Genomic DNA, 25,638 nt, shown 5'->3' on the forward strand with positions numbered 1-25,638 from the left:
TTAAAGTCCACCCAATTAGTTCCAAAGTCAGATACTGTATAAAAGGTCATCATTAGAAGTTTCTTTTGACATAGTGTCTGATATGTACCAATCAGGAGATACTTGTTGGTTGTATGAGTAAACATTGACATTTATTGTTTTTTTTTTCTCTAAAAATCCAGATTAGCAATGAAATTGAGAATGTGATAGAAGAATCCACAAAACCAGCAACTGAGCAGATTGCAGAATTCAGTATCCACCTTTTGGGAGAGCAATACAGGGAAGAACTACAGGATCCCTCCAACTTCCACCACCAGCACCTTGTAGAAGAGTTTATTTCAGAGGTGGGTGATTTTTTGGTTTGTTTTTCATCTTTTTTCTTTTCTTTTCTTCTCTTCTCTTTTCTTTCCCTTTCCCTTCCTGTTTCTTCCTTCCTTCCTTCCTTTTTCTTTTTTTTCTTTCTTTCTCTTTCTTTCTTTCTTTCTTTCTTTCTTTCTTTCTTTCTTTCTTTCTTTCTTTCTTTCTTTCTTTCTTTCTTTCTTTCTTTCTTTCTTTCTTTCTTTTCTTTCCTTCCTTCCTTCCTTCCTTCCTTCCTTCCTTCCTTCCTTCCTTCCTTCCTTCCTTCCTTCCTTCCTTCCTTCCTTTCTTTCCTTCCTTTCTTTCTTTCTTTCTTTCTTTCGACATTTTCCTTGGGTTGTAAATTTCCCATATTCACAAAACTGGTTAAAGGTAGGTTAAGGAATCAAGCTCTTCTTCTCTTTGGTTCAGAGGGCTGTGACTTAGCCACTTCTTCAGAAAACTCTGTAAAAAGATCACAGAAAGATAGATGAGTTTATTTAATGGAAGCAAAATCTGACACACCTTTACCATCTGCTAACAAATAAATACTATTTCCAAACTTTAGCTGCACAGCCAAAGAAGAATGTGTTCAATGGCATGGTTTTAAATTGACAGTATTTGGAGAAATGAGTATCTTTAAGAAACTACATACCGTGTATTGTTTTTCTTGGAGGAACATTAAATTTAATTTCTTTAAATTTCCTATTTAATATTCTTTTTCTAAACTGAAAAATTTGGGGCAGTTAACACATAAGTAGTACACAGTTCCAAGTTCAAAAGGACAAAAGGGTATCCAGTGAAAAGTAAATTTCCCTCCTATCTCTGTTCTTTGGTTGGCGGTATTTTTTAAAAGGTGGTTTTTCTTTCTTTCTTTTTTTTTTTAAAGAATCATGCATTAGACTCTCCTGCAACTTTAATTTGTGGAAGAATTCTATATAGGACTTGAACTCAAGATTCTTTCAGTCAAAAGTGACCCATAGGTGGCCCCCCTTCTTGTGTGCCTTTGCTCTTGGGTAATAAGGCATTGAGTGCCCATCTCCCCTTTCTGTCCAGTGTCAGGGCACATCATTCCTTCCTGTTTATTTCTTTTCCTTCCCTCTTGATGGGGTTCTCCTTGCCCAAGTTTTTCAATTCCATTATGTTGGACTCATTTCCTTCCCTAGACACTATGTCTAGAGGAGAAAAAGAAATGTGCATCTCTCAGCCAAACAGCATCATTATAGCCATCTGATGTGGGGAGTGTAAGCCAGACGATTATTTTTCCTATCTGTGTGGCCAAGTTGCAAGGCTGTATGGTATGTAGAAGAAATGTCAGCCAGGCCAGTGGCCACCTGGCATCAGATAGTGTCTTGGATCAGCTGTCTGGTTCTCTCTGCTCTTGGAGTGAGGAACCTTGGTAGGCCTGCGTGTTTAGATAAACAATTGCACTAAATGACTGCATATTTAGAAAGTCTAGAAGTCTAATAAACATTCTGAAAAACATCTCCAGCAGAGACTTTATGAGGTAGATAGCTCTTGGCTTGAGGTGATTTGGGGGTGAGGAAGGGTCTGGGCCTACCATGAAATGGTTTCTTCTCTGGAGTATCCCTGCAGTCCGTTCCCTTACCTGCCCTGAAATGTCTACCAACAGCCACTTCCTTGTGTGAAGCAGCAGAGTTAGAGGTTGTGTCTCTGAAAGGTTCTGTCACTGTGTTTAATGCAAATTGAAGGGGGCCCCTCTAGCTCTCTCCCTTCAGGGCACAGTCACAGGGATTGTTCCTTTGATATTATTTCCTAGGTAATGATATGGGAAGATATTTAGGGAAAAAGAAAGCCTGATTGGAGAGGATTGAGGTTCAGGAGGAATTCCTTTTTTTTTTTTTTTTATGAGAAGAGTAAGATTAGCTTGGGACAACATCAAGTATCAGAGAGAGAAAGGTAAGCATAATAGCGTTGGGAGCATCGATAGGAGCATCGATACCTGAAGATAGCTACAGTATCGACACAGTGTCCCTGAACAGCGCCCTACATTCTGCAGGCTGCTTTAAGTCTGTTAGTTCACAGCAGCCAAGTGGAGAAGCATTGCCATCTTATAGCTGAGGCCCAGGCGGCCAAGTAAATTGTTCATAGTCATTTCAACCTTTAGGGGTAGAAGGGAAAATCAAATCTCCTCCTTCCCTTCAAAGTGTTCCTTCCTTTATACCATATCACCTTAATTTTAGTTCAGTTGAAAAGTTAAAGTGAGCTTCACAGTTTTCCCAGTTCTGGTCTCAATTCTATGACATTTTTATCATGAGGCAGGGGGGAAGAAAAGGCATGTAATTCATTGGGAAGAATATGGGCTTTGGTATTGGAAAGATTTAAGGTTGAATAAATTCTAATTTAGTCACTTACCAAATGCATGACCCTGGGCAAGTTAGTTGACATCTCAATTTTCCCATATATAAAATGGGAAAATATGTATCTCTTGACATTGTTGCAAAGATTAGAAGTAATATTGTAAATCATCAGGCACATAGAAGTCATTCAATAAATTATACCTATTATTAATCTTGATGTTAATAAAGTGGAATGATTCTTTTAACTGGACACCTGTACAGTAGCTAACTAGATGTGATGAATTAGAATACTTGTACGTGGTTAAACTCAAGAGATGACAAAACTCAAAATGAGATGGGTCTAGCAATAACAATTACATACAGCTGTATAACATTTTGCAATTAATGGAATACTTTTAGGTACATTCATTTTAATCTTTATGAAAGCCAATATGGTTGATGGGCAGGGCAGTATTAGTTCTATAAAATAAGGCTTGTATACAGTTACTTTGCCAGCAGAAACAGCTGAGATGAACTCATTTTTGGATTCCTATCCTGCAAGATTCCATCTCCACTTTTATCCTACAAGAATTATGGCATTTCTGTCTTTCCTCTAAGAGAATAAAACAAGGCAAATTATCATAGGTATAGAGTTACTTAGGTTTGGATTCTTTATCCTTAAGGCATTGAGATCTTCATGAACCATGATTTTTTAAAAATCCCACTCTCTTGATTATACTCAGACTTAGTTTTAAAAGTAGATTCCCAGAGATGTCTCCAAAATCCACTAACAATTCTGGTGTTGGCTCCATAGTGACTTATCTACTGAGACTGGTACCTTCTGAAATGTGGGTTAAGTGTTCAATGTTAAAATATGTATTTATACATCATCTGACTATTTTTAGATTTTTAGTCCAGTTAGCATTCTTTCCCTCCCTCCGGTCACTAAACTCATCTTGATTTACATGGCTGGATTTTAAAGACTTAGTGATAAAACTGGTTCCTGTAGATGTTTCATAAATTGATCTTCAGACCAGTTAAGTACCTGGTCACTGCTTCATAACCCCCTTCATGACACCCGGTCAATAGGGCCTCTCTCCAGGGGGCTGAGCTTCAGCTTGTGGACTAGCTTCTAATGTTGACTTTGTTCACAGTTCCCTTGTATCGTAGGAACAGAAAACAGATGCCATCAGACACTTCACACTTAGAGAAAATGAATACTTGACTCTTTGTCAGTGTGTATGCTGCAGCCAGATTTCTAATCCAAACAATTACACTTAAAAATGTTATTATAGCTTTTTTTTGAAACAAATGCTTTTTTCTACATTTTATCCTACAAAGGAAAAAACAGTGCTTTGTCAGTAAGAAGTTGCTTTTCATAATTTGGAAAAAAATTAATATTAAAATACATTAAAACCTAAAAAGACAAAATTTAAAAAGAAAAATGTGACAGTGTTGTGTTAAAACTATTTTCTAACATTGTTAACTATTATAATTTTCTTATGTAACTTTCTGACTACTGTGTATCTGTATACATGTATAAGCTTCTACTAGTTATAAGCAGTGCACTTTATATTCAACTCTTAAAAGCAGTATTTTCTATGTACTTTTCACATTTCTACATAGCTATAAATTTTATTTTTATTTTTGACAGGTTGAAAATGCATTTACTGGCTTACCAGGCTATAAGGACATTCGTGTGCTTGATTTTAGGTAAATAGACTCTAAAAATGTACATGTTTAGTAGCGCTCTTTATTTCAATGTAATATCTTTTTGTGTTTATTATGTATGCTCTAAAAACAAATGATTTGAGTGCTGTAATTAAATACTATTTCTGGTAAATATGTATTCTTAATGATAGTTTTTCAGGAGAGGAGACAGTTAGAAAAAGGCAAAAGAATATATTCAAAGAGACATACTAGATCTGTAGTTAGGCAGATAAGAACTTAGGAATTCATGTCCCCAGCTTGCTTTTGACGGGTTACACTGCTTTTACTTGGCACTGAGGGGAGCCTGAAGTCACATTAGATATGATCTTGGCTTCCCACTAAATCTTGTCAATGTTCTACCGAGGTGACTTTGACATCTTACTGTAAGGCCATTCTGGAGTGGATGCATTTGTCTTCATTTCAAACATAACAGTTCTAAGTAAATCACTGATCTCTTTTTAAAACATTTCTTCTTAAAAAGAATATTTACTGGGGGCACCTGGGTGGCTCAGTCAGTTAAGCGGCTGCCTTCGGCTCAGGTCATGATCCCAGGGTGCTGGGATCGAGTCCCACATTGGGCTCCCTGCTTGGCAGGAGGCCTGCTTCTCCCTCTCCCACAACCCCCTGCTTGTGTTCCCTCTCTCGCTGTGTCTCTCTCTGTCAAATAAATTTAAAAAAAAAGTATTTACTGAATGAATGCTTTATATTGGGGACTTGATTTTCCCGAGCTAACTTAATCAGAATAAATATTATTATTAATACTCATTTTGCAGAGAACAAACAGGTTTAGAAGGATGAAGTATTAGCCCAAAGTCAGAGAGCTTGTAAATTAGCGGTGGAAGAGGGATTTTGAAACCGGGTGGCTGACTTTACAGCTCTTACACTTAAATCCCATGCTAGACTCAGTACTTTCTGAAGGTTTGGAGCATTTGGAGGATAGTTGTGGCTCAGCTGTTTGATGCAGGGGAGCATGAGTAGGGGTATATGTAACTTCACAGCATAATCAATAGAGCCAACATCTTAACTTTGGTGTATTCTCTTATCACAATTTCTGGGTTTACCAGAAATAATAGCAAGCACTTACATAGCATTTACAGTGTGCCAGGCTTCATATCTATATAACTCATTTATTCCCAACAGCCATGCTATGAGATAGTTAATTTCCTCATTTTTTTTTTCTAATAAGGACACCTTTCTGATAAGGCACAGGGAATTTCAATAATTTACCCAAAGACATTCAGCTAGTTATCTGTGCAGGGGAGAGGGCAAGCATGGTAAATTGACCCACCACCTACTCTCACACCATAACCAGTCTCCCCAGTTCAACCTTAGCACTTCTCATAGAACACCGCCTCTAGTTGTGACATGAGGCCTTTGAAGACCTCTCTCCTTTGGCAGCATACGAAAAGCAACATGGCCTTTGGAACCAACTTCCCTGGGTACAAATCTGCTTTTGGCACTTCTGGCTGGATGATTTTAGATAAGTTATCAAATTTTAGTGTCCTATTTGTATAAAAAAGAGAATTTACTATTCTGCTTTATTAAAAATACTTTTGAAATACTTTGGGTAAATTATGTAGCTTCCTTGTTCCTCAGTTTCTTTACCTGTAAAATGGGGATTCTAATAGTCCTTAATAATCTTAATGAGGATTAAATGAATTGATTTTTGTAAAACACTCAGCACAGTTTTCTGGCACATGGGACTATTTATTAAGTGTCTGTTACATAAAATAAATAAATATTAAAGGTCATGCAATATCCTGTGGGTCAGTCCTGACCTTTTCCAATCCCTTAGCATCTTTCTGTGTAATGTCTGATTTTCTTTTCATTTATTTTAAATTACATAACACATTATCTACCAAAAAAAAGTTTCCCAATTTTGCTAAATGCCAGCAACTGGAGTCCTCTGCTGATGTACTGAATAAAGCTTATTTATAAAGAGAAAACCTTATATGAATGGTTTAAAAAGTATTTTAAATGCAGTCTAAAGATAGTAAATATTGTCAGTTTTAAAACAGAATCTTTTCTCACCCTTTGTTTGCTTCCTTCAATCTACATGAGTTTGTCCACATCTAATACTATGCAAACATTTTGATTTAAGGAAATATTTTAGAGGAAATATATTAAGAACTTGCAACTTTAATGAATGATGTGACAATTATAACTGTCTTAAACTCTACTTAACACTTTCAATTTTTATTTTCAGGTCCCCCAAGGAAAATGGCAGGTAGAGTACTTTTTAGCACTTTTTATACAGTCCACTGATTGAAAAGGTAGTTTAGAAAATTTGGTAGCCCTAGGTCCAAGGTAGCATGGCTCAATTCTTTTATAACTTCTAATATTAGTGTCCATCTTCTTACAGATTGGGGATTGGCAAACTTTTTTACTTAAGGGTCAGTTAGTAAATATTTTAAGCTTTTCAGGCTGTACTTTCTCTGTTGCAACTACTTAACTCAGCCATCAGATGAATGTAGATATAGATAATACACTGAAAATGAATGAGCATGGCTATATTCTAATAAAACTTAATTTATGGAAACTGAAATCTGAAATTCATGTAATTTTCACATGTCACAAAATATTGTTCTTATTTTGATTTTTTCAACTACTTAAAAATATAAAATCTATGAACTCATAGATACGGGGCTGGATTTAGCTTTACAGACCCCTGTCATAGACTGTTGACTGTCAAGTACTTTTAAATATTGAGTTACACTTAATTTAAAATAGGAATAAAACCCACCATTAATGTAAACAGTTTCAAGTATACTACGTCATTCAGTAATATAATCAAGTGTCACTTCAAGTTGTAAATGAAGGGGAGAAAGCCGATCTCTATAATAGTTCCTTTGCAAAAACAGCTGCTCTCTGGAATTTCTTAGAAGAAGCATAATATAAAAACATAGTCAATACCCTTTGTAGAGGTTGCTTGTCATTTTTTTGCTTTTGGATTCAAATTTATTTAAAATTCATTTTCTCTTGCAAGATTGATAAGTATAAATGGAATTTATGAAGCAAATTCATGTGTTAATTATGGACATGTTTAGACATACGGTAATACTACTTTATTGTAATATTTTATATTTGAAAAGAGCTTTCTGACTCCATTTTCATTTATATTATTTAAGCAGGTGTTTACTAAGTGCCTACTAATTGGACAAACCCTGTGCCTACAAAAATTAATTAACTCTTGGTTTATTTCTTTTAGGAACACACAATCTAATGAAAAGTGCTTTTAGAGATATGTCAAATTACTGGTTCTTTTTTATTTTTTCATTTTATTTTCTTAATATTCCTTTGAGATAGTGAAAATGAGGATTAACATTCATTCTCCTTCTGGAAATGAGGATATTTTGCCTGAGACAGACAAATTGATTTGCTGTAAGTTATATAAGTAGGAGATAACAGATATTTTGACCAAGGTAATCAGAATTTTGGTTTCTGTACTCTAAGTAGATGTGAACTGTCCTGTGTGTATATATTACAGGTATATGTGTTGATGATCAGTTCTCAACCAAAAGGCCTGATTGTTTAGTTGTTGCCCTCTTGGAATGATTAAAATATTAAAACAACCCAAATTCTAATGTTATCATGTTAACCCTATGACCAAAAAAATGATATCCAGTTACTGAGTGCTAAGTCCTCTATAGGGACACAGAAACCAATATGAAGCCATTAGACTTTATGATAGAATTGTTAACCTAGGTACAATTTCTAAAATTGTTCAGTATTATCAAGTATTAGCCTTTTGATGGAATTGATTCATAACTTTTTGGTATACTTGTATTCTGAACTGTGGATGAATAAATGTGTGGCACAGAAATAGTCCATTTATATAATATATAACCATTCTCTTTCTTTCTCTCTCTCCATAAACATTTGTATCCATATGAAATTTTCTATTTGCTTTGTATCTGTCCAGGTACACACATTAAGTTAGTAGATTACCCATTTGAAGTGAGTCAATAATATATCTGCCTGGTATACTTCAAAACTTCAGCTCCAGGCTTCGTAAGTGTGTGCCTTCTTTCTAATGGAAGACATTTTATAGGATGTCTGAATTTCTCTGAAATATCTTTATTTTGGTTGATCTTAATGAGAAATGATACTGTTATTTCTTATGTTGAAAATCTGCACATGTCAAACAGCCAATCAGGGCATTTGAGGTAAGAGAACAAGAAAGGATAAATTTCACCTCCACATGATTGATGTTTCTGGAAATAGCTGTCAGAAAGAGAAACTTTCCTTTATATAGCAGCTGTGTTAGTCTAGCTTAGAAGACGAAAGATGGTAATACAGTGGTGGCTGGTTAACTCAGAGGTGCTAAGGGTGGAGAGCCAGCACAACTTTCTTCAGTCAGATCATGTTTTGTCTTCCAGTGTGCATTCTGCTTCTTATGTACTTCCTTGGCCTGTGGGCTTTCTTATTCTGTCCCTCATCCTGAGATGTCTCTCTGCTACATTTACCATGCCAGAACTCAGTCTGTTTTGGGTCATAGTGACATTCTCGGCTCCGAGAATAGATGGTTTCCTGATACCTTAAGCATTTCTTTGAGTTCTCTTTCCAGGACAAAAACATGGTAATGAATTGCAGCATATCTCTGAGGCATTTTATCTTCTTTAATGAATTTATCCTCGCTAGACAAGGTAGACTATAATAGAAGTGTTATTTTTATATGTCCAAGGAAAATGTTGGGAGACAAATTATATTTTGTCAACAAAGAATAAGGCCAGTAATCTGCCCCAGACTGCTTGATTTGCACAAATTTCTTGATCCAGGAACATTTCTCTTGATCATCTCTCTATGATATTTAAAAGTCATGCAAGGCACATGGTAGACTCTCAGTGAAGCTTTGATTCTCCTTGTCTGATTTTCTGCATAGCATAGGAATGAACTCAAGTGCTAAGTGGTACAGTCTTTTTTCCTCCATTTTTTCATTATCACTGCTTTCTGTCTTAATATGAAATAGGTTGTGCAAAGACCAAAAGAAGCTCACCTTTCAGGAGATGTAGTCATGGTCTGTCCCACTGAGTTTGGAAAGAGCATGCATTTCCTCAGGGTTGGGTTGTGGCTGTGAAGTAATATATCTAAAATGATTACTCATGGGGCGCGAGGGTGGCTCAGTTGGTTAAGCAACTGCCTTTGGCTCAAGTCATGATCTCAGGGTCCTGGGATCCAGCCCCCACGACCAGGCTCCCTGCTTAGCAGGGAGTCTGCTTCTCCCTCTCCCTCTGTCCCTCCCTCTGCTCATTCTCTCTCTCCGTCTCTCAAATAAATAAATAAAATATTTTAAAAAATGATTGCTCAGAAGATACAAATGTATGAAGATAATTTTAGGGTGAAAACTTTAGAGACTTTCATATTTAGAGACAAAATTCTTCAGATTAAATAGGGAGTATCATTCTGTCATTTAAGTAGCACAAATTTAGTTGTCTTATATGGCTGCATTAGTCAATAAAATTGACCATTTGCTCTTTTATTATTTTCAAAAGTATTTATTGAACTACTATGAGCCAAGCATTGTGCTAGATCCTTGGGACACATACTGTGTGGTGAGTTCTGACCAACAAATGTCCCTTTTACTGTTTTATTCTACCTCAGGGCCATCATTTGGTTATTTTAGCATATTTTACTGAATTTATTTCTTTACAAAAGAATATCAGGAATTACCCATGAATCAATATAGTCTGACATGAAAAAGTAAGAGACTGAAAGAAGTTCTAGACAACAAGCTGATGTCTTACCATTTTGGAGAGCATCAGGATGTCAAAATACTCAGTTACTAATTAAAACACCCTAAACCACCCCATTAGAAGTGGAAGCTTATCAGATCTGGGAGGAAAACCTTATGGAAGTTACTCAGATTAGAACAAAAACATCAAAGAGGCCTGGCAACTTGTATGGCAGGTGAGGGATGTCACTTTCATGGTGTCCCCTATAGTTCAGGGTATGAATCTGTGGGAAGCAGCTCAGGACAGGTCCAGAACTGCCTGTACTCCCAGGAAGGACAGGCCTCTTAAGACCAATTCATGCTTACTAAATCATAAGATATGATGCATTGTCTAGGATGCCAGTTGATTTATTTAAAGCAAGAGATCTGCCAGCTGACCAATTATTGCATTGTCTGGCTTATGCATTCTTTCCCCATAGGAAAATCTGTAGGGAGTTATAATCAAAAGATTCCTTTGCAAGCTTGAAAGAAGAGAAAGGAAGTTGGGTGACTTTTTTTTTTTAAAGATTTTATTTACCCATTTTTGAGAGAGAAGCAGGCTCCCCACTGAGCAGGGGCTCAATCCCAGGATCCCTGGGATCAAGGCAGAAGCTTAACCACTTAACTAAGTCACCCAGGCACCTGGAAGTTGGGTGATTTTAATGACAAGTATCATCAAGCCATGCTAGTTATGTTGTGGCTGTCTCCAACTTAGGGAGCTATTTTTACAAGGAAGCCACAATAGTGAAATAAATTAGTTGACTAATCCCTTTTTCTAGACACCATGAGATCATTCTCATTATGTTGATACTTTTTGTTTAGATATGTGAATACCTTGATTAGACTGTAGTTTTTTTTTTTTATATTCAGACAAGTTAGGTTTTTATTTATTTAGTAGGCACCAGGGGCCCCTCAGTGCCAGGGACCATGCTGAACACTGGGGATAGAAATTCAAGAGGAGATTGAAAGGCAGTCACTTTAAACAAAATCTTTTTACAAAACCACAAAAGCTGTAATCAAAGAATATATAATGATATATAAGTAAGTTTAGGGGGGCAGTGCTTAAATTATTTGTATGCTTTGATTTGGGAGTCATTTTGGTCCTACAGAATATCGGAAGGAGGCAAATTGTTTCCATTGCCTGTCTCTCTTGAGTGTTTTATCTTTGGGAAGATAGCATTTTCCTTTCCTTTGGAAGGATCTTGGTGTGACTGCTGGGTCCTGCTTCTGATGGCTGTGTCTCATAGACTGGGGGAAGCCAGAGTGATGACGAGAGCAAAGCTGTCCTCATAATGACTTTTTTTGGGTAGTAGTTTAATTAAAGCTACTGAGAGTATAGCATAATAGTTCAGAATTCAGGTGCTGGAGTCAGGCAGATCTGTGTTTGAATCTTTACCACGTACATGTTTCAAAATTTTAGGCAAGTCTTCTAACTTTTTTAAAGCTCAGTTTCTTCAATAATAATCTGAAGATAATAAAACCTTCATGGGATTATTATGAAAATTATATGAGATAAAGCATATGAAATACCTGTCACATCGTAAGCTAACATTTTAAAATGTTAGTTTTTGGTTGTTAGAGAAATCTGAGTTAGAGTCTAGAAGGAGTATTTTTATTGGATTAAAAATTTTATAATCTGGTGTTATTTCTCCAAAATGATTATTTAAGAAAATATCAAATGACATGTCAACTACTATTTGTATTTTTACTCTACCCTTTATTCTAAGAAATCTTCTCTTTATTTGCTTATGGAAAGGTAGATAGTAAAAAAGCCCTATCTCAGACAGTTCTTTGTTAGCTCATTAAGGTTTTATTCAACTCATTAATGAAGGAGCCAGTTCAAAAATGAAAGCTAGTTTGTAGAGCATTTGAAAAACAGAAATTTATATAGTCAATTTGGGAAAGGTTTAGGGTAGTAAAATCCTAAACTTTGGAGTCATCATTGCTACCAGGCCAAAAAAAAACCCCGATCACATTTTAATAGTTTTATTACAGTTTAGTTTCAAACTTTATAGGACTGTAAATTGTCTGGACTATCAAACAAAATTACATCTCCTGAGAGACTTAGATAACTGTCATATCAGAAAATATTCTAGCATGATATTAAAAAAAAATCACAAGTCATCAATTTGCTTTATTTTCAAGTATTTCATATTTTCCATTCCCAATAACTATTGCTGTAGTTCATAGTAATTAAGCTTCTTTATTGCTTCACTACCCCCCTTCCGTTGCGGAGTACATAATCTGTCCAATAACAGTAAGAAAGAGAGATGAGAGAATTACCCACTGTTGGGTGGAGTTAGAAGGTTTTGTTTTGTTTTTTTAAATCAGGGAGGAGAATGCTAATAGGGAAAGAAGGAAGCTGGCTGATAGTGGAGAAGAGCTGTTGGTTCTGATGGAGAAAAGAAGGGGCGAGAATGGTGGGGAAGAGCGTGCTCACATATTCTGCAGAGTTGCCTCTCTGGCCTCCTTAGAACGTTTTCCATGTTCTTAGAGCTATGAACCTCTGTTCTCTAGGAAGCAGGAGGGGATGGCAAAAGGTTGTCCAGAATCTGCAGAGAATGGTGGTGGAATCCATGCTTTTTCAGACCCCCACCTTTACCCGCCCCCCTCCCCCCACCAGGTGTACTGTTTGTGCTCCATGGGTTCAAAGCTCCTTTCTTTGTGTTTCCTTAACAGGGTCTAATTTGTTCTCTGTTTTCATCCATAGTGGCATAGATGTTCATTATGCAGTTACCTTCAATGGTGAGGCCATCGGCAATACCACCTGGGACCTAATTAGCCTTCATTCCAACAAGGTGGAAAACCATGGTCTTGTGGAACTGGATGATAAGCCCACTGCTGTTTATGCAATTAGTAACTTCAGAGATTATATTGCTGAGACACTACATCAGAATTTTTTGTTGGGGAACTCCTCTTTGAATCCAGATCCTGACTCCCTTCAACTTATCAATGGTGAGTTGATATCCATCATAAAGTGCTTGTACAGCTTTAGTTTCTTTTTCAATATACTGTGGTGAAAACTAATTTCCTTATATATCTGTGGTTTTTAGCATTCTCTTGACTGCATGAGAGAGGAGCCATCCTGGTTCGAATGGAGCTTTAGCCATGTAGTTATTTGGGATAGATCAATCGGGAGCTCTTAGGAGTATTGGTAGACAAAAAGCCACAAAGAGTGGGGAAAGTGGGGCACCTGGGTGGCTCAGTCGGTTAAGCATCTGCCTTCAGCTCAGGTCATGATTCCAGGGTCCTGGGATTGAGCCGCATGTTGGGTTCCCTGCTTGGCGGGGAGTCTGCTTCTCTCTCTCCCTCTGCCTGCCACTCTGCCTACTTGTGCTCTCTCTCTCTCTCTCTGTCAAATAAATAAATAAATAAAATCTTAAAAAAAAAGTGGGGAAAGTGGAGAACAGCATGACATTTAGAAATAGTTTAGGGAAATGGGAGCAAAACATAGGAAAAAGGGAAGTGGAACCTGCAAGCATGAATTGGAACAGGTTATAGTGCAGCTGGGGCGACCAACACAGTAATTCTCCAAGGCAAACCGACTGGTGTAAAGACTTAAAAGCCAGAGAGCAGAAGACAAAGAGTAGCTCAGGAAAGTTCAGGGAGGATCTTGGTCAAAGAAGAATTGATACTGGGTGATAGGCAGAATCCCAGAGAAACCAGTACTAAGTTCGAATTTAGATAGCTGGAGAGATCCAGTTATGATCTGAAATCAATAGGTGGATCTGGGATCATCAAGGAAGGGTGGACTACTTTGGATTTAGAGGTGAAAGAGTGGCCTAGTTAATCTCAGACTAAAGTTTACTAAGAATCTGGTTACTGGTGTTGCAACAGTTTTACTCATCAGGGACATGGTGTCCTGTTAAATTACTTCTTCATGTTTACTTCTTTATAATTTCTTCTCTCATGGGTGGTTTAGCTTTAAGATGTCCATGGAGTATATTTTACTGACATGATTGCATGGGAAAAGTACCAGCTGCCAAACTGGAAAATTCATGAATGAGAGGCAATACTAACAATGATGCATTTTTATAGCCTCTTCAATTCCCACATTTTCTTAAGAGAAAAGAGTCTGTATCTTTTTTTTTTAAGATTTTATTTATTTATTCATGAGAGAGAGAGAGAGAGAGAAGCAGAGGGAGAAGCAGGCTCCCAAGGAGCAGGGAGCCCAATACGGGACTCAATCCCAGGATCCTCGGATCATGACCTGAGCCGAAGGCAGATGCTTAACCATCTGAGCCACCCAGACGCCCAAGAATCTGTATCTTTTCAGGCAGTTATCACCTAGGCCTTGTGTGTGTGTGTGTGTGTGTGTGTGTATGTGTGTGTATGTAAATAAACACAAATACACATGAGAGAGAGAGAAAAGAGAGAAAAAAACTTTTAACGATATTTTACTATATATAATTCCTTACTTCCTAAAGAAGATATTATTTGAGGGCTTCACTAAAACTTTAAATTGCTTTTCAATTATTTTGGCTGATGTTTCCTTAAAATGACAGTGTGCTAAGATAGGGCCACAAAGTGGCTTGGACTTCATATGGATTATGTAGGACTTTAAAGTGGAGAAACTCTTTATTTATTTATTATTTTACAGATTTATTTATTTATTTTAGGGAGAGAGGATAATTGGGGGGGAGGGGCAGAAGGAGAGGAGAGAGAATCTGAAGCAGACTCCCTGCTGAGTGTGGGTCTCCATCTCACTACCAGAGATCATGACCTGAACAGAAACCAAGAGTCTGAAGCTTAACCAACTGCAGCACTGAGGCTCTCCTAAAGTGGAGAAACTCTTTCTTCGTAGATGATAGTGATATTAGGCTATCAGTTCTAAAACACGAGAGAACCTTTGTATTTTGGAGCAGTGTGGGTATCCTGGGATTACTGTCCCATATACTCCTTTTTTGTTGTTGTATCTTGTTGGAATACCTGAGCCAGATAAAATAGTGAAAAGAGAAGAGGCTTGTTATAATCTGAAATTGCTGAAGTCCTTTTGGCAAGGCTGGTATAGACTAGCTGGAGGCTACCTATGTGGACAGCAAATAGGCAGAAGGTCCCAGGAATCTGGATACTGGGATCCGAGAAAAAAGTATAGCTAAGAGGTCATGACCTGAAGGGGATGGGAACCTAAACTGAGCAGAAGGTACAAACACCAAGGTTAATAACGAGGGTAGTGGAAGAAGGACATGGAGATTAAGGTTTGCAACAGGCAAAGTGAGATTGTTTAGTTAGGAAACTAAATCCACAAACAGCATAAGAAGGTCTTCCTTTTATGTGGAGCCTGGTTGAGCCTACCTCCGAGGTGTCCTGAAAAGGAGTTTAACAACTGAGAATTTCTAAGCAAATTTAACAAAAGCTTTAGGATATACAGGAGAAACTAATTCAGGTGCTTTGATCTTTCATTAGATGTATGTTTCAATTGCACAAAATTTGGTCTCTAAAATCTATTTCTATTGTCATGCCAACTCAGAGTTCTGAATGGATGTAGCTTTCTACGTAACCTGGTCATCATTTCTTAAAGATAGATCATCCTTGATCTATGGTGCTTATTTTCCGTAGAAGACAAGATAACCGTATACACAATTGAAAAAGAGTTTTGGAAAATACTTAAATCAAATAGGGTTTTTGGCTTCTCATTGTTCCCTTTATGTCAGGCCAGTGGTAACAGGTGAATAAGGAGAAATTCTGCTTCTATTTTTGGTGCATACACCAGATCAAATTGTGGCAATCCTTTTTTTTTTCTTTAGCTTTTATAGATTCCGTCTCCCCTTCAGGCAAAATCAGTTTCTTCTTTGTATCCCACACATTGTATATATGCCCCTCACATCATTTTATAATTTGTGTTTATCTCTCTGACATAGGGAATACTTGCATAGGAGAAACTTGGCTTTATTAATGTTTATAGTCTCAACTTTATCAAAGTCTGTAGTAACTAGCAAGGATTCAGTAAGGCTTTGTTGAATTACATTATACAATCTATTGTCTTACCTTTTTTGCTCTTTAATATTGGTATAGCAGTAAACTCTCTGGTGTCCTAACCATTTTTCAAAGATACTTTCTGCCAAAGAGGAAATCATTTTTCATAATTTTCTCCATTCTTAGCATCAACCAAATGCATTGGAATTTTCAGTTTAACTTCCTTATTAAAATGAAAAAAAATCAATTTAAAAATATCTGCTTCACAGGAATCTTGAATAGAGTAAACTGCTTAAGAGAGAAAAAGAAATAATATAGGAATGTCTTAAATGTAATAATGAGGAGAATATTTTATGTTGGAGTCTTATAAATCAGATAGATTGTGTTAATATTGATGCTGGCAGGCCCGGTCTGAGGACCCAGAGAGGGTCCCACAGGACCAGCCAAGAGGGTCCTTGGTGACACACAGGATAGAAATCAAGCACAAGCCAGCAGTAAGGGAGAGAGCAGAGTTTATTGAAGATATATATAGAGAGAGCAAATACAGACGGAGTATCTGGGAGACTTGGTAAAGAAAAGGAGAGAGTTGTATCTTTGCTTGGGGTCTGGGGTTTTTAATGAGGATTGTGGTCTGGTGTACATGTCCTCTCAGGCATCCAGGAACCAGCTAGAACAAGGACAATGGTCCAGGTGTCCTTCCTAAGCCATTTATTCCTTGGAGCCAAGCAGTCTTGGCATTGAGATGTTTAGTGCCCGTGGTCTGGAATACGCCTATGAAGGCCTCGTCACATCATTCTCCCATGGCCCTTCCTTCGATGTCATCTGTTGTGCTGGAATACTCTAAAAAAGTCATTAACTTCTTGTCCCTTACAAGGAGGACATACACTGTTTGTTCTATGAGGCATATGTAAAGTGAGGATACAGGTCCTACTAAGAATAGAAGCAGGAAAAAGAGCAAAAAGCAGATTTTTATGGAGTCTTTCAGTTTCCCTATCTCAATATAGGGAAAATATCTGAATAAAGTAACAAACATTTTCTAAGCAAGTCTCCCTTATCTGTTGTGCCAAGATCTAAACTATTAAAAGGAACAACCTGATTTTTAGTTGTCCCTGAACCTCAAATACAATAGTGTCTCAACTAAAAATGTTCTTTCTTCAGTGAGAGGAGTTTTACTTTCTGAAACTGAAGACCTAATTTGGAGCACCCAAAGTTCAAGTCTTCAGTCAACCCCACCATCCATTCTGGTAAGTATGTTTCTGTGTTTTATGCCTGGAATCAGGCCCTCAAACTTCTCTTCTTTATACACTTACCTGCTTACTTTAGCATCATGAATTTCCTGAGCTGTTCCTATTTCAGATATTTTCTTACATCATCCTTGGAACATTATTCACAGTTGTCAGCTCCCAAGTCCCAAGTACTGGTTCAGAAAATTTAAGCCTTCTGCGGTGGTTAAATGAAGTCTGTGCTGGTTAATTGCCAAGCTCTACATGTGGTATAAAACTTACATATGGTTTATACTTGTTTGGTAATAATTAAGCTATAAGTGCCCACTGAGTTGTTCTCTGAAAGTTACTCAGAAGTAGTTTTTATAGTCAAGACTATAAATTGATATATATAGGTACGGAGTATAGATTTGCGTTCCAAGGATTGTATTGAAGAAAAATGTTAGATTCCAAAGCATATAGAATAGCGTGTGTACAGGAGAGAGAGAGAAAGAAGAATAAAAATAACAGCTAACTGACAAATGACAGGGACTCAAAATCAGGCCTCCTTTTAACCTGGACTGAAAACATTCCCATTTGCACAGAAACATCATCGAAGAATGTTCCTTTTTGTTCTTACCACCCAGCTCCCCTGGGCGATCCTCTATCCCCTCTAAACCCCTCCACTTGCCACTTCACTCATAGAGAGGCATCAAATAGAAAAGAAAGTGGCTTCCTTGACTATAGTTGAAACAACAGCAGTACCACCTACAACCACAGCACCCCTGGAGACCACCTGGTTACAAAGCATTCATGAATCTTTTGTTATCACATAGGGTAGGGGGACTCCCTTCTACATTCCCTGAGACTCCTAATGTCCTGAGACTTTTCAGTCTCATTGAAGCTTCTTGAAATCCTTGTTTCTTGACTTTAACCCTGCAGTGAACATTTACAAAGTTTGCCCCAAATTCACTTACCCATTAATATATGCAGCCATTTCTTATACTCCGTTATAGAGCAGCTCAGTTTTGAAATGTGGTGTCATTGGAAATACTCTTCTCACTGAGTTGCATATTGGAGAAAAAAAGTTAGGGGGGATTGACACTAGAGATTACATTATTTGGTGTTTATTTATTCATTCACTCAAATATATTTATTGCGTGCTTTTCACGTGCCAAGTACTGGGAAAACTAAGATGAATAAGGGTATGGGCTTGCCCTCAAGAAGTTTCCAGTCTGGTAGACAGACTTTTCCACAAATACAGTGACGCTGTCATAGAAGTCCATTCAGGATGCAGTGGCAGAGGGTGGTGATTCACAGTGAACATTGCACCACTAGTCTTCAGTCCTTCTAATCCTATTCATCTTGGGCTTCTCTAACCATAGAATTGTGATGATATTTAGAATGATGTTGTAAAGATAGGAATTTTTATATAAGCCAGAGGTTGCAAGCTGGAAACCAGCCAGCTGGATCCAGCTGTAGGCATGTGCTGTGGGGCCAAATTTTTAAAGAAGCTAATATTTAACAGTTAGGATATTTTTGCAAGAAAATGTAGATTTCCAACTTCTTTTGAAAACCAGGAAGATCTGGTATCCTTAGGTCCAGGTCCCCTGTTGCTGAAAGTGGTTAGGGTTTGGCTGAAAGGCGCTGTCCCTTTAATGTTGATAAACACTGACTAACTGGGCTCACATGGTGCCTGTAATGTGGTCCATTTGCATTAAAGCCAACCCCTCAGTTTTTTGAATAGTGATAACTGTGGGGGCGTTAAGTAACAATGTGAGGAGACAGTAGGATTGTTAATGGATGATAATAAGGCATGAAAAGAAGAATGATTGATTAGAAGTGTATGGTTATTGGTTTTCCTTCTTTTTGGGGGGCAAACTGTTAACAAGATTTTGTTCTTTTATAGAAATGAGATTAAAAAATTTTTTTTACAGATTTGATTTTTAGAAATTATTTTAGAGGTAGGAATATTGGGATATTGAATTTGACACCTTTTGGCATCCTAACTTGGAAAATCACATGTTGCGCAGTGTGCTTTCTATAGCGCTAGCAACTTTTCAGTTGGCATTCACAGAAGTGAAACTGGGCCAGTATAAGTTAATATGCTACATTGAACTAAAAGAATTCTTGAGTTGAATTTGTTACTATGGGAACATCTATTCCTATAAAAATAAATGAAGTGCTATTACTGGCATGTAGTTGTTCTACCTTTCATAATGTATGACAAAGCTTCATTGCCATGCCATTTTTTAGGTGGCACTTATTTGGAGTATATGGTCTCCTTATTTAAAAAGTCAAATTGTGGGTTGCCTGGGTGGCTCAGTCAGTTAAGCATTTGACTCTTGATTTCGGCTCGGTTTCACAGTCTCAGGGTCGTGAGATCCAGCCCCCGCCCAAGCTCCCACTCAGCATGGAGGAGTCTGCTTGAGATTCCTGTCTCTCCCTCGGCCTTTGCCCTTCCCCTACTCGTGCTGTCTTTCTTTCAAAATAAATAAATAAAATCTTAAAAAAAAAGCCGAGTTGTTTACTTTCACTTTTTACGTGGCCCATTTGTGACTTAACTTTTATCTGAGATATTCTGTATTGTTTTAATTTTTATGGAATGAAAAGGCATTTAATTTGTAGATATACTAAAATTGTATATATTGTTTGAGGATTTCTTTTTCATTAAGGATTGAGCTGTTTTCCTACTGTGTGTCAGGTCATAGGTTCTGTCTGATAAAACTCAATTTTTTCAGCATGGGTTAAAGAGCTTAAGCCATTTCACTTGGCATTTTGAAAAAATTCCCATGTAGAATTTACAAGGGTATAAATATGTCTGACTCAGCTGGATGAATGTGTAACTTTAACACATCTCTAGAAGTGGTTTTAGATAATTAAGAGGGAAAAAAGTGAATTCCCTGGTATGGTTTGATGGTCATCATCCTAACTACTTTTTTGAGAAACAAACTTGGCATTGAGCAAATGACCTTCTTGCTTCTCCTTGAATGCATGTATGGTTTTAGATAATAGCAAAAGAAATGGGAAAGGAAGAAACTTTCCTGTCTATACAAACAACCTCCATATTCAACATAGCAGATATTTACATATTAGAAAATGGGCTTTCCTCTCTCTCCTTGCTCTGTTTACCTGGGTCTTACAGACCTGTGGACATAGGCTAACCTGAGTGAGAATGGACTGCCAAAGCTGTTAGTTCTAGTTTCTCCTCTGGGAATCCTTTTCCATCTGGTTATGGATACTTATAGGTATCTCTCAATGAACAGTCTGGTATAGTGGGCAAAGCACTGGGACTGAGAACTCTAGAAACTCAGGGGTGTAGTTCTGATTTTTTTCTCCATTTTCTGTGACTGTAGGCATTTCACATCTCTGAGACTCAGTTTCTTATCTTCAATAGGCAAGATTAGACTACATGATTCAAGAGTCCTATTCTAAAATTTGATACTTCTGTTTTATTCACACACATGCACATGCTCACCTCCCTAAAATGGTTCTGAGACTCAGTTTCCAATATGTGAAGGGGGAGTGTTCCCACACAGCACCACATAATTCTCCAGACATCCTCTGGGTGTTCAAGGATTCAACTTAATTCTGACACTATCTACCCAGAGATAGCATCAGATTCCACAGGTTAAGGGCTCAGTTCTACAAGACTGCCTCCCCACCCTTTGCCTACTTCCACTTCGGACATCAGTTGTTGCAAGCCTAGGTTACTACCTGTGCTTCTGACCAACCAGCTGTAAATCACAGGTTCCCATGACCTCTTCCTCAAGCTTGGTTAATTTGCTAGGATGGCTCACAGAACTCAAACATTTTACTTACTAGATTACTGATTTGTTATAAAAAAACAATTCAGGAACAGCCTGATGGAAGAGATGCATAGGGCAAGGTATGTGCGAAGGGGCACAGAGCTTCCAAGCCCTCACCAGGTATGTGGCTCTCCTCAAATCTCCAGGTGTTCACTAACCCAGCTCTTTGGACCCTATCCTTTTGGGTTTTTATGGAGGCTTCATTAGATAGGTGTGATCAATTAAATCATTGGCCATTGGTAACTGATTCAACCTCTAGCCCCTCTCCCCTCCCTGGAGGTCATGGGGTGGGACTGAAAGTTCCAACCCCTTAATCACAAGGTTGGCTTTATTGGCAACAAGTACCCATCCATAGGTGCCCTCTAAAAGTCACCCCATTAACATAACAGAAGACACTTTAATAACTCTCAACACTTAGGCAATTCCAAGGGTTTTGGGATCTGTGAGCCAGGAATTGTGGACACTAAGCAGATATATGTATTTTTTTTTATAAATTACAATATCATACCTCTTTTCCTAACATACGATTTAAAAACCAAAGGAAGGTCTTTTAAGCACCTGAACTTTTGGCAAGACAAAAGTTGGTAATTTTACTTAATTTGTTTTCCTTTCACACTCTGGACTTCAATTTGTTGACTTTTCATTTATCTGGAATTGAACTCTTGCTCTCTCCATCTGGACCATTCTTTTTTTTCTTCCCAGGTTTACTGAGATATAATTGACATATAACATTATATAAGTTTAAGGTGTACATGATGATTTGATACACTTACATATTGGGAAATGATTACCATCACCTCACATGATTACCATTTGTGTGTGTGTGTGTGTGTGTGTGTGTGTGTGTGTGTGTGTGTGTGTGGTAAAAACATTTAAGATCTCTTTTAGCAATTTTCAAGTATGTAATACAACATCATTAATTATAGTCACCATGTTTAACATTAGATCTCCAGAACTTATTCATCCTATCACTGGATATTTGTACCTTGTGACCAACATCTCATTTCCCCAGCCCCCCACCCCTGGAAATAATCATTCCTGTCTCTATTTATGAGAGTTCAGCTTTTTCAGATTCCACATATAAGTCACACGAAGCAGTATTTGTTTCTCTATCTAGTTCATATCTCTTAGCATAATGTCCTTAAGATCCATCCGTGTTGTTACAAACAGCAGGATTTCCTTCTTTCCCATGGCTGAAAAGTATTCCATTGTGTGTGTGTGTGTGTGTTATACACACCACATCTTCTATTATCCATTCATCCTTTGATAGACACTTATGTTGTTTCCATATCTTAGCTATTGTGAATAATGCTGGTATGAACATAGGGGTGTAGATATCTCTTTGATATACTGATTTCATTTCCTTTGTGTATGTACCCAGAAATGGGGATTGCTCAATCATATGGTGGTTTTATTTTTAATTTTTTGAGGAAACTCTGTATTGTTTTCCATAATGGCTGTACTACTTTATATTTCCACCAATATGAATAGGGCTCCCTTTTCCCCACATCATTTCACACCTGTTATCTTTTGTCTTTTTGATAATAGCAATACTGATAGGTATGAGGTGATACTGTGGTTTTGATTTGCACTTCCCTGATGATTAGCATCTTTGAACATCTTTTTATATACTTATGGCCATTTGTATGTCTTTTTTGGAAAAATATCTATTCAGATCCTCTGCCCATTTTTAATCAGATTATTTGTTTTTACTATTGAGTTGTATGAGTTCCTAATATTTTTGGGATATTAACCTCTTATCAGATATATAGCTTTCCAATATTTTCTGTGATTCTGCATGTTGCCTTTCCATTTTGTTGATTATTTCTTTTGCTGTGCAGAAGCATTTCAGGTTGATGTAGTCCCACTTATTAATTTTTGCTTGTTGCCTTTGCTTTTGATGTCATATCCAAAAATTACTTCCAAGACTAAGCTTTTTTTTCTTTGTTTTCTTCTATGAGTTTTACAGTTTAAGGTCTTATTTTTAAGTCTTTTTTCCATTTTTAATTAATTTTTGTGAGTGGCGTAAGATAGGGCTCCACTTTCATTCTTTTGTGTATAATTATCCAGTTTTCCCAATGCCGTTTATTGAGGAGACAATCCTTTCCCCATTGGGTGTTCCCATTGGTGTTTTCTTGTAATATAAGTTGACTGTATATGTTTGTGTTTATTTATGGGCTCTAAATTCTGTCCCATTGGTCTATGTGTCTGTTTTTATGCCAATATGTTCTGTTTTAATTACTATAATCAAATTACTATATTGCTTTGTAATATAGTTGCTTCATAATGTAGTTTAAAATCGGAAGTGTAATAGCCTTTGGTTTTGTTCTTCTTTCTCAGGATTGCTTTGGATATTCAGGGTCTTTTGTAGTTCCTTATGAATATTAGGATTGTTTTTTTTCTTTCTAAAATGCCATTGGAGTTTTAGTAGGGATTGCACTGAATCTGAAGATGTCTTTGGCTAGTATGGACATTTTTTTTTAAAGATTTTATTTAAAGATTTTGAGAGAGACAGAGAGAATGAGAGAGAGAGCACGAGAGTGGGGTGAGAGGCAGAGAGAGAAGCAGACTCACCGCTGAGCAGGGAGCCTGATGTGGGTCTCAATTCCGGGGCCTTCAGGATCATGACCTGAGCCGAAGGCAGACGCTTAACCGACTGAGCAACCCAGGCGCCCTCGTACGGACATTTTGACAATATTAATTTTTCCAATCCATGAATACAGCATATGCTTCCATTTATGTGTATCATTTTCAATCTTTCATCAAAGTCTTACGGTTTTCACTATGTGGATCTGTTACCTTCTTGGTTAAATTTATTCCTCAGGTTGTTATTGTTTTAGATGCTATTATAGAAGAGATTATTTTTCTTTTACAAATAGTTTGTTGTTAATGTACAGAAATATAATTGGCATCTGTATGTTGATCCTGCTGTATTCTGTAACTTTACTTAATTCATTGATTAGTTCTAACAATTTTTTAAAAAGATTTATTTATTTATTTTAGAGAGAGAGCATGAGTGGGGGGAGAGGCAGCAGGGGAGGGAGAAAATCTCAAGCAGACTCACTGCTGAGTGCAGAGCCCATTGTGGGGCTTGATCTCTACAGAGCCTGTTGCGGGGCTCAATCTCACAACCCTGCAATCATGACCCCAGCCGAAATCAAGAGTCAGATGCTTAACCAACTGAGCCACCTAGGAGCCTCAGTTCTAACAGTGTTTTGATTTTTTAAGGATTTTATATACATAGGATCATGCCATCTGGAGCAGACCATTTTACCTCTTCCTTTCTGATTTGAATGCCTTTTATTTATTTTTCTTGCCTAATTGCCCTGGCTGGGACTTCTAGTGTTATACTAAATAAGGTGGTAACAGTGAGAACCCTTGTGTTATTCTTCATCTTAGCAGGAAAACTTCAGCCTTTCACAATTGAGTTATGATATTTGCTGTGCGTTTGTCGTACATGGCCTTTATTATGTTGAGATATGTTGCTTCTGTACCCAATTTGTTGAGGGTTTTTATCAAGAAAGGATGCTGAATTTTGTTAAATACTTTTCTGTATCTATGGAGATGATTATATGATTTTTTATTCTTCATTTTATTAATGTGGTATATCACATTTATTGATTTGTATATGTTGAATTGTCCTTATATCCTGGGGATAAATCCTCCCCTGATCCTGGTGGATGATTCTTCTAATTTGCTTTGAATTCAGTCTGCTAATATTTTGTTGGCAATTTTTGCATTATATTAATCAGGGATATTGGTCTATCATTTTACTTTCTTGTAGTATCTTTGTCTGGTTTTGCTATCAGGGTAATGCTAGCTTTGTAAAATAAGTTTGGGAGTGTTCACTCCTGTTTGATTTTTGGGAAGAGTTTGAGAAGGACTGGCATTAGTTTTTCTTTAAATGTTCGGTAGAATTACCAGTGATATCATCTGGTCCTATGTATTTGTTAGGTCCATTTGGTCTAAAGTATAGTTCAAGTCCATCATTTTCTTTTTCTTTTTCTTTTTAATTTAATTTAATTTTATTATGTCATGTTAGTCTCCATACAGTACATCATTAGTTTTTATGTAGTGTTCCATGATTCATTGTTTTTGAATAACACCCAGTGCTCCATGAAATACGTGGCCTCCTTAATACCCATCACCAGGCTAACCCACCCCCACCCCCGCCCCTCTAAAACCCTCATTTTGTTTCTCTGAGTCCATAGTCTCCATGGTTCCTCTCCCACTCTGATCCCCCCCTTCATTTTTCCCTTCCTTCTCCTAATGTCCTCCATGCTATTCCTTAAGTTCCACAAATAAGTGAAACCATATGATAATTGACTTTCTCTGCTTGACTTATTTCACTTAGCATAATCTCCAGTCCCATCCATGTTGATGTAAAAGTCAGGTATTCATCCTTTCTGATGGCTGAGTAATAGTCCATTGTATATATGGACCACATCTTCTTTATCCATTTGTCTGTTGAAGGGCATCTTGGCTCTTTCCACAGTTTGGCTATTGTGGACATTGCTGCTATGAACATTGGGGTGCATATGGCCCTTCTTTTCACTACATCTGTGTCTTTGGGGTAAATACCCAGTAGTGCAATTCCTGGGTTATAGGGTAGCTCTGTTAGAGGCTGACAAAACAGGAGCATCTTGCTTGGGTTGTGGTCAATAATTTGGACTCTG

General features: G+C 37.3%; 1 protein-coding gene across 1 annotated transcript in view; it reads left to right on the forward strand.

The window, feature by feature from the left end:
- The window catches only part of IMPG2 (interphotoreceptor matrix proteoglycan 2), a 77,096-nt gene that overhangs the window by 32,070 nt on the left and 19,388 nt on the right, over positions 1 to 25,638 (forward strand). Inside the window, 5 exon segments of the mRNA XM_035728990.1 lie at positions 162 to 323; positions 4,270 to 4,328; positions 6,532 to 6,552; positions 12,746 to 12,990; positions 17,110 to 17,195. Of these exon segments, the coding sequence (XP_035584883.1) occupies positions 162 to 323; positions 4,270 to 4,328; positions 6,532 to 6,552; positions 12,746 to 12,990; positions 17,110 to 17,195 (573 nt within the window).

This window comes from Zalophus californianus, chromosome 1 (genome assembly GCF_009762305.2).
Source record: "Zalophus californianus isolate mZalCal1 chromosome 1, mZalCal1.pri.v2, whole genome shotgun sequence".
In the NCBI taxonomy this organism is placed as follows: Eukaryota; Metazoa; Chordata; class Mammalia; order Carnivora; family Otariidae; genus Zalophus; species Zalophus californianus.